Source organism: Stenella coeruleoalba (genome assembly GCF_951394435.1).
Source record: "Stenella coeruleoalba genome assembly, chromosome: 4".
Classification (NCBI taxonomy): Eukaryota; Metazoa; Chordata; class Mammalia; order Artiodactyla; family Delphinidae; genus Stenella; species Stenella coeruleoalba.
In genome coordinates, this window is record NC_137149.1 from 44654287 (window position 1) to 44668781 (window position 14495).

Below are 14495 nucleotides of genomic sequence, written 5' to 3' on the forward strand. Positions count from 1 at the left end.
CCACTCATTAGTAGAACTTATGTGCCAGCAGCTTGTATAAAGTTGTCTCATGAAGTCTGAGTAGTTATCCAGACTTTCTGGGCTTTTATACATACCCCAGCCAAATGAGCATAACACTTCTGGTCCTGATCTTTGTGTGCTACTGCCTTGTGAATTTAGTATATACAATTTAAATCTGTGTATAAAATACCTATTTATTTTATGTATTCCCTTAGCTGACTACCTCTTGTGGGGTTTAATTGTTGGAGTGTGCTCTCCATCTGAATTCCCACTACACTTTGATGACTGTCTCATTTTCAAATATTTAATGGCCAGTGTAAGGAGTAAGCTTATATTCTGTGACCCTAGCTCACAGTAAATGAGCATCAGTGGCCAAAAGCCTTGGGGTAATTCACATTGGTTCAATATATTTTAAAACTGATTTCTTATGTATATCATCTGATTTAATTTTACACTCCCAGTGAGTGTCTGGATTATAGTAGGCACTCCATAATGTTATTAAATGACTAAATTTCTATTTAGAACTAATGGGCTGCTCCAAAAGATATTGAATTCTCTAACAATGCAGCCAAAAGTAGAAAATCATTTATTATGTAAGAGAATCTATGTTTTCAGTAAGAAAACAACCCAAGTGACTTCTAAAGTCCTAACTGCTTTAAGAATCTACTCTAATATCAAAACACTGTTTTCACCATAGAGAAAATGTTTTAGATGGATAGTTGTGATTGGAGTCTCAGCAAAATAATTCCCTAAAGGTGACCTAACATCTGCCCTCCTCCTGCCATGTCTAGATTTCTTCTGTTAGGAAGCTGATGGGCTTAAAAAAACATGTTTATGGTCTTCTGGGCTCAATGTATCTGGACTGCTTCAACAAAAAGAGACTATCTGCACCAAGACAGAATAATACCTTTAAATAACATTGATGTCTGTTGGTTTAGAAATTCTGTTTCCTTACTCTTTTGATAAATATTTCTATAAATAGGGAATAAATTCATCCTTCTTTATCCTAATTATGGGGACTGCATTTAACCAAAGGCCCATGGAGGGAGAGTGTGAAAGTGGTAAATTCACCCCTAACCCCACACCATGGCGCACAAAAAGAAGTAAAGGCTTAAGGCTTATTTAGGTACCTATCAATCATTTTGTGCAACCTGGAATTACTTATATACAAACAAATGGGTTCAAATCTGGGTCTTGACTGCATATCTGACACTTTCCTCTTCAAGTATGTTTCTTTTCTAGAGCTGCCAAGTCACCTCCTATCAGATACACTGTATCTCTATGGACTCTATTCAGCACTTGGTGAATGTTGAATATGCCTTAAGCAAAGCAGAATCTATTTCATTTGTGAAGAATAAATGACCATACTCTGTTCAGCATGTACAAAGCTGTTGGTTTATTCAGCTGGGAAGCTGGGGAAAGGCTTCCTTTGGGAATGAACAGCAAAAATGTGTTCATGAACAAGGCACTTTTACACACACACACACACACACACACACACACATAGGAACATATTATGGTTACATAAACATCAACAGATTTTAATTTTTAGACCCCTCTACCTCTTCCCACCTTCCCCTAAAAAAAAAAAAAAGAAAAAAAAAGAAACAAAGAAAGAAAGAAACAGGTTTTTGTAACATTTTAAAAACCAACTTCATAGAACATCTACATAGGAACAGTTACTGATACATTCAGTTACACTAACATTATATGGTTTCAGTTCAGTAACAAATTTTCCATTAACAAGTATTTTTTTCTACCTACTATAATTCCCTCCTTTTTCCTTAAGAGGAGACAACTAAGGTTCAGCAGAAACTACTCATTAGGTTATAAACATTCTCCTCTCTCCTTAAAGTTGCTATACATTTATAGAATTTGTGATTCCATTAATGCTTCAATTTTTTGATGCCACACTGTATACAGCACTTAATTATGGAGAACAGGAAAAAGCAAAACTAAAATAAGGAGAGATATATATCTTTAACAATCTGTTTTCTGATTCCCTTTAGATGCCCAGTCAACCAGGATCACACAAAGGTTTCACTCTTTATTGTAGGTGTGTGAAAAGACTTACTGGTCTCATGCATTTTATGTATGTTGATTTCTACGTTTTGACTTATCTAAATAAACACAGCAAGATTCATTTACAAGGGTACATATGCTTTCTATTCAGCCAGAAAAAAAAATCTAAAGCTAGATGTAGAAAAACAATGATGCTAAAAAACTCTTCAACTTCAGACTGTATTAGGCTGAGAATTTCTGCAGTAAAGTTCCTGAAAAGTTTGCAATGGACATGGAAAGTGCATGAAGTACTGCTCCAGGGAACATCATACAGATGAAATACTTTAATCCACTAACATAAATGCTCTCTTAATTTTTTCCCATTGGTCTTTGGAATGGGTTTTATTTGCTCTTGACTAAAGTCTGGATGCCAAGATGCAGGAAATATATTGCCTACGGAACAGGAGTCTGTTTAATCCCCAGGTATGATCTTATAAGCCACTTTAGCTAGAGACTGCCTGGTGGGAGCCTATAAAATGTTTATGCTGTAACTGCAGGTTCCATAATAGGTTTGGAGCAGTGTAGGCTACTACTACACTACTGCACTCCCTCCCCCCAAAACAGGAACTCCTAAAGGGTGCCATATATAGGTCTACCAATATAAAAAGAGGGAGATAAATCCATATTCCCACCATTTTCTTTTATCTAGTTATTCAATTTAACTCAGCTACCTCCCTAGAAATGAGTATCAGAGAAAAGTATGCTCAGAAAGGTGTTACTGGGAGTAGCTAACTTACCGCTTTCCACAATGGCTACTCTGAAGGTTGGGTAACAAATGGGGTAGTGGCCTCCTTTTCCTTCCCATTAATAATTAGGTATCTAGTTAAGTCCATTAGACAGGCAGAGTAAACTGCGGGGAGAACTAAGTGTGGAGAATAGTCAACTTATCTCTTGTAATAAGGTCCCTTTTGACTAATTCTCTACTGAAGTTCTCATTTTAACCACAGGGTCTTTCAAAGTGAATGCTCACAATGCACATCTTCTGTACTGGAGTTACAGGACTCTTGGGTATTATATTCAGTACTTGATCGTATTTTGGCATATCAGCACAGTTTGGTTGAGATGTTTGTTAGTTCCTCAACTGTGGGCTGTGTAACTGTATTCCTTTCTCAACTGGCAACACGAGAGATATGAGAAGGAATGGTGGATCTTTATAGTGATGCAGTTAGGAGTTTGTTAACTGCCTTTTGGAAGTCAGTGTAGGAGTAAGTAGTGTTGATGGGTTCAGTGCGGGTTGTTTCCTTAACTGTTTTAGTTAACCAGCCACAGCAACAACCAGAAACACATGAATTAGGAATTTGTTTTAGGTACTCGGGTATGGGAGTGGCTCTACTCAATGTTCGGCTCAACTGTTTGGTGGCAAATTGCAGTGCCCCATTTAGAGTGGCATGATCTCTAGAAAGCCGGCTGGGACTCATAAGGGGCTTTTGAAAAGGTGGGACTCCACAAGAAGCTAGAGGAGGCCATTCAGGAATTGGTTCCAGTTTGGGTACACAATGGGAGCAATGGGAGAGTCTTAGTCCTATCTCTCGTAGTATATGGACTGGTGTGCTAGCATCCAAGAGTTTAGCATGATACAACCAGGAATTAGGATTTAAAGGTTTCCAAGTTGTAGAATATTTTAAAAGGCACTTAACCTGCCAGGCAAGACTCTCAAGAGGTGTTAGGTTGGGCACCACAGGGTCCTCTTCTTCAGAGGAATCCCACTCTTCCCCAGAACTCTCATTTAGGTAGTTAGCATTTTCTTCTTCCTCACTTTCTGATTCTGATAAGGGGTCAGGAGAGGGATTTCTAGGACCCATTAGAATAGAACAACAGTATAGAAAAAAAGGTAACAGAAAAAGGTAACAATCTAAGCCAGTAAAACACTAACACTGGCAAATAGAAGCAGAAGATGAGAAATCCTTTCAATAGGATTCATTTGTCTGTTTCTCAGTCTGTTACACACACACAGTATGCCTCTGGCTCGCACCACTGTGCAGTTCTTCAAGATTATGTTGTATATTCTTCACTTACAAAGAAGACAGCTCAGTTCTCAGGACCAGTTCAGTGTGTAAAATTTAGTCACTTACCAGTGGCACAGGTCAGAGTCTCTCCTTCAAATCCTGGCTACCCAAGAAGAGAAGGGGTCCTCATCTAGGCAAGCTGATTTTCTTAGCATGGTCTCAACTGGTTGTGAAATTATGAAGAGACACTTTGTGTACTCTTTTTTGCTGGCAGAGATATTATATCTATTTCATAATAAAAAGAAACTCAGTGGTCGCCTTCTTTATCCGCTGGTGCAGCAACTTTTGCGCAGAGAGATGGTGGGACGAGGTGTCAAGGATCTGTCTGGTGTGCACGGATCTGATGTTTTCCATAGGTGGTGCAAATGTCCTTGGAAACTGGTGACTTAGTTGTTGGACTATCTGGAAAGGTAGCCTTAACCTGTGAATGAGAAGACTAGAGACATGATATTAAAGCCTGAAAGCACTGGGTAACATTATTATCCATCTAACTTCATAGACTATCCAAGCACATGGTGTTGAGCAAGAAGCCTTATCAGCTTTCCCATCTCTAGCACATAAGTTTAGGCAGAGTTTCCTACTGGGAATGGATCCTACCAAGACAAAATTGGGAAGAAGAGCATGGGGCCACTTTAATCTTTTGTTGGTACATATCTGGGCTAGTTTGTTTTTTATCATGCAGTTCTAGCCCAGGAAATTACTTCTGCAAGAGCAGATCCCTTATGCTCCAAACTCCAAATAGGGAGCTATAAAAGATATCTTTTTTATCTTTAGAGGTGCTTGTTGGGATTAGTTCTAGGGGACCTGTGCTGGTTGTAGAGCTGGTTGTAGAACTCTTGCTGGGACCCCAGAGGTTGTGGTCCTATGACCATACTCTACAGATAATGAGGGAAGATGGCAGGTATAAATCTTAATATAGCAGGAGTTAAAATGAATATAAACAGCTTAAATTGACAATTGAAAGGCAGACACTCAGACTGGATCAACCAAACAAAACAAGATTTAACAATATACTGCTAACAAAAGATATTTTAAAGCAAAAAGAACCAAAAAAGGTCAAAGCTAAAAATATGAAAAAATATATATCAGGTAACTGTGGACCAGAATAAAGCTGGGACAGCAATCTTAATATCCAACAAAAAATATTTCAAGGCAAAAAAATATAAGGGACAAAGATTGATGATAATACTAGTAAAAGGAAAACAATGAAAGTGATACACTCATCATAAACATCTATGACCCTAAAAGAACATCCTCAAAATTTCTCTAGTAACAACTAATAGAACTGACAGGGGAATATAAGCAGGGATACAAACATTCTGAAAAAGTTAAAATATTAATATACTTTAGGTATTATATTATTTAAGTATACAAAACTCTATACCAAACAGAACAGATATTAAGTACACACATATACACACACACACACACACAAATAGTTCATGCATTAGGTTATAAAGTATAACTAGATTCCAAAGGGTCAATTTCATTTAGACTAAATTCTCTAACCATAATGCAATAAAAGTAGATATTAAAGGTTAGTTAAAAGTAATCCTGTTAGGAAACTAAATAGCTCATGAATCAATAAAATGGAAATCATAAAAGATATTAGATATAAAACTGAATAATAATATAACCTCACAAGCAAACATTTGTGGGGTATGGCCAAACCAGTACCTAGAAGAAATTTATAGCTTTAAATACATTGATGAGGAAACAAGGAAGTTTAAATACGCACAAGTTAAGCATTCAATTCAAGACAATCTAAAAGCGCAACAGCAAAATAAGCAGAAAGGAAATAATAAAGGCAGCAATTAAATAGTATATAAAAGAATAATAGAGTGATAAAACTGAAAGACGGTTTTCTGAAAATATGAATAAGAAAAACAAAACTGGTGAGAGTTATCAGGAAAGAGATTTTAAAATACCCCCCCAAAATTAAAAACATAATATATGCTAAAAAGTGAAAACCTAGATAAAATGGCTAAATTCTAGAAGAATATAAAATACTAAAATTTGTACAGGAAGAAATAGATAACTTGAATAAAACAGACCAGTATTAAAGAAACTCAAAAGGTAACAACCTATTAAAAACACCAGGTGCAAATGGTTTTATAAGAGAGTTCCACTAAACTTCCAAGGAAATTAATACATATTTTATATAAATTGTTCCAGAAAAAAGAAAAATAGCATAAAACTCCTTTTATGAGGATAATAAAATATTAATTCCAAATCTAGAGATGAAGCAAATAAGAAAGGCTCATTTCACTTGCAAAAATTTCAAATATTACCTAACAAAATGTAATAGTGTATTAAAGAAAAAAAGAATGTCACAATCATATAGCGCTTATCATAGGAAAGCAAGAATATCTCAACTTCATAAAATTTATAAATATAAGTCACTACAGCAATAAATTAGATAATTTTATTAACTATGGATATTTAACCGTTCTTGGTTCTTGATCAACACCTATTTATGTTTTAAAAAACAAAATGCTCTTACCAAACTAGGAAGAGAAAGTTACTTTCTCAACAAGGTAAAAATTATCTATGAAAAACTTTCAACAAATATCCTAAATGAGAAACTTCAGATATATTCCCTTTAAAAATGAAATTAGGGAATTCCCTGGTGGCGCAGTCGTTAGGAATCCGCCTCTCAATGCAAGGGACAAGGGTTCTACCTGTGGTCCAGGAAGATCCCACATGCCGCGGAGCAACTTAGCCCGTGCGCCATGACAACTGAGCCTGAGCTCTAGAGCCCGCGCGCCTAGAGCCCGTGCTCCACAAGGAAGAATAGCCCCCGTTCGCCACAACTAGAGAAAGCCTGAGTGCAGCAACAAAGACCCAACGCAGCCAAAAATAAATTAATTAAAAAAAAGAAATTAGATAAGGATGATAAGGACTGATATTGTATAACAAAGTACCAGTGTAACAAAGTACCAAAGTCCTAATCAATGTTTTTTTTAAAAAAGGTGTGAGAACTGGAAAAAAGATATAAAACTACTAATTTACAGATGATATGGTCATCTAACATTAAAAAAAGCCTAACTTATAAACTATTAGAGCTAATAAAAGAGTTCAACAAAGTTCCTGGATCTGAGATTAACCTATGACTATTCAGTAATTTATTTATATAGCACTTAAAATTTTCCAGGTACTATTCTAGGAACTGCACAAATGTTAACTCATTTAAAATTCTCCTAACAATCCTATAAGATAGGTACTTTTATTGACCCCATTTTATACATGAGGCTTAAGCTACCTGTCCAGGGTCATATATCTACTAAGTGATAGAATCAGGATTTGACCCCAGGCACTCTTAACACCAGCAATACTAACCATGAAATGTATTACATACATCACTTGCACAATAGGGGCAAAATACAAAACCTATAAAGGGTTTAAGAACTAATCAATAATATGCGAGACCTCTATGAAGAAGACTGTAAAATTCTAATGAAGGACATAGATGATTTAAAATAGACAGACATTCCATGCTCTTGGATGGAACAATGAATATTATAAAGGACTTTTTTCCAAATTAATTTATACAATTCCAATATGTTAAGAATAAAATTCCACATATAGCTAAACAAACTATTTAAGCAGAAGAGTAAAGTAAATATCATGGCCTACAAGATATTAACACATATTATTACACATGTTACAGAAGCCACAGAAATTAAAGTAGGGTGGTTAGTATAAGAACAAATAGTCCAATGGAACAAAGCTCAGAAATAGAGCCACATAAGACTTAAGAATGTAGTATACAGTAAAGTTGGCACATAAATCAAGGGGGAATGAATGCATTTAGTATGTAGTAATACTGGTAAAAACTGGCTCATTACATGAAGAAAAATAAAACTGTACACCTATATAATGCCACATACAAAGGAGGACTCATGACAGGTTAAAGACCTAAATGAGAATTGTAAAACTATATAGTTAAGAGAATATAATGCAGGAGAATATCTTTGTGACTTAGGGCCAGAGAAGCACTTCTTAAAAAAACATAACGCACAAGACCAAAATACGATGAATTCAATCACATCAAAATTAGTATTTTTGGATTGAACTAAACACATCAAGAACAAAGTTAACTACAAATCAACAACAACCAAAAAGGTAGCAGTCTCAATAAAGAAATGGACAAAGGACAAAAATATCCAATTTACAGAAGAGAAAATCCACAGGCCATTAACTATATGATGAGTAAATAGATATCACACTATTCTATTATTTTTGGTAAAAATTAGAAAGCTGGAAAAAGCCAAGTGTTCGTGAGGGGACTAAAGGAACTCCCTTAGAAACCTGCACTACTGGTGGGATTACAGACTGGGGTAACCTTTCTGAAGAGCAATCTGGCAGCACTACTTAGTCAAACTATTTGCACAACTCATGATGTAGGAATTCCACTCTTGGGTATATATAGCAGAGAAATTCTCCATAAGACCAACATGTACTCTGGGGAGTCATCTTTGATGGTAAAGAAATAGAAGCATTCCAGGCTTCCATCACTGGGGGAGTGGATAGGTTAACGTGTTAAAAGCACATTAGAAGTATACATAGCAACATGGATGGACTAAAGGCATAGGTCTGAACGAAAAAAGCAAAACCAAAATATCAAGATCCCACTCATGCCATCATGTAGCAATGATTTCCAAAATGAAAGTTAGTAAACATCTCTAGTTTCAAATACACAATGAAGTGGATATGGTCTGGCTTCGTGTCGGTACTATTCCTCTAAAAAACATTTCTCTGACTTCTACTCATTCTTTATCTAATTTAGTTCTCTGCAGTGTCCGGCACATATTAGGGGCTTAGCAAATTTTTTGGAAAAATTAATGAGAGAATGATGAAGGCCTGCTGTAAGTAACTATACAAGCATGTTTCACTTTTATTCTAGGGAGACAAAAATTCCTAAATTATATTCAGGTGATTTGGTAGTATGTTGTACAAAGACAAATGAAACAATTTTTTTAAACAAGATCAACAAAGATAATGCTACTAAAGCAATATAAAGGTCACTGCTTATAACTTCATCTTTAAGAACATGAGTGCAAATACTTTTAAAAGTTTATAATATTATTACCTACTTCAATCTGAAAACAAAAGGAAAATTTAAAACATACCGTAAGTATTTTATTGAGACAGGTGTTAACTTTTTTAAAAAACTAATTAATTATTTATTTATTTATTTTTGGCTGTGTTGGGTCTTTGTTGCTGCACCCGGGCTTTCTTTAGTGTGGCGAGTGGGAGCTACCCTTCGTTGCGGTGCATGGGCTTCTCATTGTGGTGGCTTCTCTTGTTGCGGAGCACGGGGTCAGTAGTTGTGCCTCCCGGGCTCTAGAGCACAGGCTCAGTAGTTGTGGCGCACGGGCTAGTTGCTCCGCGGCATGTGTGATCTTCCCGGACCAGGGCTCGAACCTGTGTCCCCTGCATTGGCAGGCGGATTCTTAACCACTGCACCACCAGAGAAGTCCCCAGGGGTTAGCTTTTAATTCTTCTGTCCTCTTATATTTTTACTATTTTCATTTCAACCAGATTCCATTTGCATGATTATTGATTGGCTATACTTCAGTAATTATGTTGCTCAAAGCATTCTTTAAAAGGCTCACCCTACTTTTTTTTGTTAAGCAAAAATAAAACAAAGTTTCTTTGAAGGCATATGTAAATTCTAGAGTGAACCCATCACTGTTACCTCTTTACATTCCATGAGTAATACCCTCATATCAAAAGTGAATTAACCACTTACTCTGTACACTCCCATGCATAATTTACTTTGAAAGAACCATTTTTCTGTAATTTCAGAACTAAATAGCCTTACCATACGAATTAGTTAGTTTGCTTAGTTTAGTTGCTACAGTGTGTTCTTTTCCCTATAGCATTTAGAGAAAAAGTCAAGACACAGGTAACCTAAAGGCAGTGAGTTTAAGCTTAATATAGCATCTTTTTTTTTTACCAGTTTTATCGAGGTATAATTAACAAATTACATATATTTAACATGTACAATGTGATGCTTTGATATACGTATTCACTGTGAAATGGTTACACAATCAAGCTAATTAACATACCCATCACCTCAGTTACTATATATTTTTTTTTGCATGTGATGATAACACTCGAGATCTATTCTCAGCAAATTTCAAGTATACATGATCAACTATAGTCATTATGATGTACATCAGGTCTCCAGAAAGTCTGTATGCTTTGATATCTATTTCCTCCACCCGCTAGCCACTGATAACTCCCATTCTACTCTTTATTTCTATGAGTTCAACTTTTTAAGATTCCACATATAAGTGGGATCATACAGTATTTGTCTTTCTGTGTCTCGTTTATTTCACATGGCAGAATGTCCTCCAGGTTGACCCATGTTGTTGTAAGTTGCAGGATTTCCTTCTTTTTAAAGACTTAATTGTGTATGTATATAAATGTCACATCTTCTTTATTCATTCATTCATTGATGGACACTTAGATTATTTCCATATCTTGGTTACTGTGAATAATGCTGCAATAAACATGGGAATGCAGATGTATCTTTGAGATAGTAATTTTATCCTTTGAATATATACCAAGAAGGGGGATTGCTGGATCATATGATAGCTCTATTTTTACTTTTTTGAGGAACCTCCATATTGTTTCCCACCAGTGTGTATAAGGGTCCTAATCCTCACCAACACTTGTTATCTTCTGACTTTTAGATAACAGCCATCCTGACAGGTGTGAAGTGATACCTTATTGTGGTTGTGATTTGCATTTCCCTGATGATAAGTGATGTTGAGCTCCTTTTCATATACATGTTGGCCATTTGTAGGTGTTCTCTGGAAAAATGTCTATTCAGGTCCTTTGCTCATTTTTAAAGCAGGTTATTATTAATTTTTTTGCTACTGAATTATATGAGTCCTTATATATTTTTGATATTAACATCTTACAGGATATATGGCTTGAAAATATTTTCTTCCATTCCAAAGGCTGCCATTTTTGTAATCTAGTATCTTTTTTTTTTAACTTTTCAGATAATGTTCCAAAAATACTGAACAAAAACATGTTATTAATCCCCCCTGCCCAAGCTGGTCAAAATATACTTAGGCTGACCTCTGGTGGCCAGATGCCTCATCCCTCAGTAATGACAAAATGGTATGAAGTCACCTCTCATTTGTGGGTAACCAAATAAAATATGGTAAATGAAATAATATTGTTAGAAATTTCACAGTTAAACAAAGCAACAAAGGTAGCAGGCACCCAAAGCATAAGGAGAGCTGAGCAATTAAAGGCCACAAAATAAGAAAAATTTCTCCAAATATTAGTTTGTTCTAACTTTTAGTTCAGCAGTTGATTTTACATGAAAAACAAATGGTATATTCAGTGGTTCCCAAAGTAAGAATAGTTATACACTAATACTGTAGTCACTAGCCCCATGTTTATTGAGCAGTTTGAAATGTAGCTAGTGTAAAATAATTCCCAATTCCAAAGACTTAATAGGAAAAAAAAGAATGTAAATTAACTCATCAATATAATTTATGTTGAGTACATGTTGAAATGATACTTTGGATATAGCTGGTTAAAAAATTAATGCCCGTTCTAGGTTTCTTTCACCACAGCTGTCTAGGTATTCTACATTTTAGCTATAGTGAGATTATAAATGTTATCGACTATATTCCATGCACTCTTAAACCTCTGCTTTCCCTCTAGCTGATTAACCTAAAATACCCACCCCTCTTGCCTTTTCAGAAATTAGACATTTTGATAATTTTGAAATTATGGGCAACCCAATATTTACTATTACTGCTACCATATTTACTATTTTAACTAGCATTTGAATACCTGCAATGTTTCAGGAATTAGGACTATGAAGAGAATAGATGAATAAATTATGGCATGCTCATACAATAGAATTCTAGAGCAACCTATATGTACCTCAGTTTCCTCTTCTTAAAAAGACGGAAAGAATTTACAAGGGTTGTGCCTAAGGATTAAATGAAGTAAAGTGCTTAGAACAGTGTCTTGGCATATAAGGTGATGAAATAAAATTCATACTTTATGGCAAGACAAGAAAAATTTAAACGTAAAATTTTTCTCTGCCTGTTTTGGGCCTCCTCCCTCCCCTTTAGTGTGTGTTGTGTATCTGCACTAACCAAACCTCCTTAGGAGATAACCTTCCTTAATCTTGTAAGGAGTCAAGATGACCCATGACCTACTACTCTCTTTGTAACTATAGATCTGGATTGTGTAAACTGTCAATAATACGTCATTTGACGTATAACCCTTTGTCTCAAAAACATATATTACTGGGCTTCCCTGGTGGCGCAGTGGTTGAGAGTCCGCCTGCCGATGCAGGGGACACGGGTTCGTGCCCCGGTCCGGGAAGATCCCACATGCCGCGGAGCGGTTGGGCCCGTAAGCCATGGCCGCTGAGCCTGCGCGTCCGGCACCTGTGCTCCACAACGGGAGAGGCCACAACAGTGAGAGGCCCGCGTACCGCAAAAAACAAAAAAAAAACAAAAAAAACCCCATATATTACTGTGCTTAAGACCTCAAAAGGGCAGGACAGTCCTGAGCTTCCTGAAAGATTGTCTCACAGGTTATAACCCTCAGATTGGCTTGAATAAAATTCTCCATTTCTTTCCTAGATCAACCATTGGTTAATTTTTCCTCGACAATGGGTCCAAAAGGTGTTGTTATGGTTATGAAAATATCAATATGAATAAACCTCAAAAATAATACTGAGTGAAAAAAGCAAGTTGCATACATAGGATCATTCATATAATGTTAGAACATGAAAACAATACAAGATACTTATTCAGAGATTTATTCAGATATCATTAATACATAAAAATTAACAGTAAATTCAGAAAATCCATTGCTGCTAGGGAGGAAAGGTAGTCCAACAGGAAAAAAGGCGTACAGGCTGCTTTGTAATCTATTTCTTTAGATGTTAATAATTGTCTCAAATAATTCCATTAAAGAACAGTTTAAATAAAGACTTAGTTCCTGCCGGAAGGCACTCCAAATTTCTTTATCTTACCATTACCCTAAACTCTTTTTCCATTCTGTGTTGAAAACACTGCCGTTATGCACCTCTGTAAACAGGCCTCGAAAGCCGGTACATCTAGAACAAGCTGTACCTAAATTAACCCGTGCCTCTCTTCCCATACTGCCTTACACGTTTGCAGACTCTCCACCAGACGCGGACCTAAGGCTTAAAAATACTGCGGCCCGCCTCCATCTGGAGACCTCGGAACATCCTCCCTTCCAGTAGAAATCAGGCCGCCGCCCAGCACTCCCGCACGCCCTAGCTCTCCCTTCTTGACGGATCTCCGAACGAATCCCTCCTCCCCTTCAGCGGGGGCAGGGATTCGTCCCCTCAGCAGATTCCCTTTCTCACCCAAGAAGGATCCGTTCTTCTTCCTCGCCTCACTCCCAGCCTCAAGACACGACTAAGCCTGGCGCCACCAGCTCTGATCCAACAGTCACTCCGCCGTAAGGCTCGCACTCCGGTGGATACCACTTCCGGGGGCGCCAACTCCTCCTCCTCTTAGAAACGCCACTTCCCACTCGGAAAACGGTTTAAAAGACCCTAAGCGCAAGCGCCCCATCGGTGGGGTTGAAGGGGGTGGTCCCATCTCTTCCCACTCTCGCCGCTCTAAACTCTCGCGATAGTCTCGCGTATTTCCTTCTCCCGCGGGAGTTATTTGAACGCTCTGGCGGTTACCACGCCCTCGGCTGTCGGCCGCCTGCAGACTGGAGAGTGAAGCGTACCTGTGGAGTCCCTGACCGTGGTCAGTCGGTCAGCTGAAGCCGAGCGCTGACAGGCTTCGTCACGACAGGGTCCCGGCGCCATGGGGGCGGAGAAGAGGCTGCTGCCGATTAAGGAGGCCTTCCAGCTGGCGCAGCAGCCGCACCAGAACCAGGCGAAGCTGGTGGTGGCGCTGAGCCGCACCTACCACTCGGTAAGCGATGCGGCCCGCGGCACCGGGCCCCCACCCCTCCCTTCCCCGGCTCGGCCTGGCCTCTCCCGGGGGCTTCCCGCGACCTTCCCAACTCCGCGCATCAAGACTCCAACCTCCTTAACTTTCACGACCTGGTTCGGAGAGGCACACCCTCCCCTCCCCCCCGCCTCTTCCCAGCGGCCTCCGGCGCGGACCGTTAATCCTCTGGCGGTGAACTTGGAGAAGAGTTTGCGCGTACCGTGGCGACCGGGCATCTAGTGTAGGGCCGCAGCGTGGATCCTGAACGCGGTGTTGTCCCTCAGATCACCGCCCACATTTAATTACGTAAACCTCGCCCCACTGTTAAATTGTATCAAATCACCAATTAGCAAATTAATCGTTAGGACTTGGCTCTTCTTAGTCATGTAAATACTGTTTGTTTCGTTTTTAAATGAAACCTCAAGAAGAATAGGACCATGAATTTACTGTTTGTTTC

The 14495-nt window shown here is 38.0% G+C and overlaps 2 protein-coding genes across 5 annotated transcripts in view; one reads left to right on the forward strand and one right to left on the reverse strand.

The window, feature by feature from the left end:
* Positions 1-1025: 1025 nt before the first annotated feature.
* Positions 1026-13918, reverse strand: DCAF16 (DDB1 and CUL4 associated factor 16). 4 transcript variants are annotated; one of them, XM_079920936.1, is made up of 2 exons: positions 13830-13918; positions 1026-4488 (listed from the first exon to the last, which is right to left on the reverse strand). In XM_079920936.1, exon 2 carries the CDS (start codon positions 3861-3863, stop codon positions 3213-3215), a length of 651 nt encoding a protein of 216 aa, XP_079777062.1. In that variant the 5' UTR covers positions 3864-4488; positions 13830-13918; the 3' UTR covers positions 1026-3212. The 4 variants fall into 4 exon arrangements, with proteins under 4 accessions (XP_079777062.1, XP_079777061.1, XP_079777059.1 ...); XM_079920935.1 differs by having other exon boundaries at positions 1026-4503; positions 13830-13902; XM_079920933.1 differs by lacking the exon at positions 13830-13918 and adding an exon at positions 13456-13630.
* Positions 13763-14495, forward strand: part of NCAPG (non-SMC condensin I complex subunit G) — a 47876-nt gene continuing 47143 nt past the window's right edge. The window contains exon 1 of the mRNA XM_079920932.1: positions 13763-14020. Coding sequence (XP_079777058.1) covers positions 13910-14020 — 111 coding nt within the window. The 5' untranslated portion in view covers positions 13763-13909. The remainder of the gene's footprint in view (positions 14021-14495) is intronic.

Excerpts from the sequence above, each read along its gene's own strand:
- DCAF16 (XM_079920936.1), bottom strand. The coding sequence starts at position 3,863 with ATGGGTCCTAGAAATCCCTCTCCTGACCCCTTATCAGAATCAGAAAGT.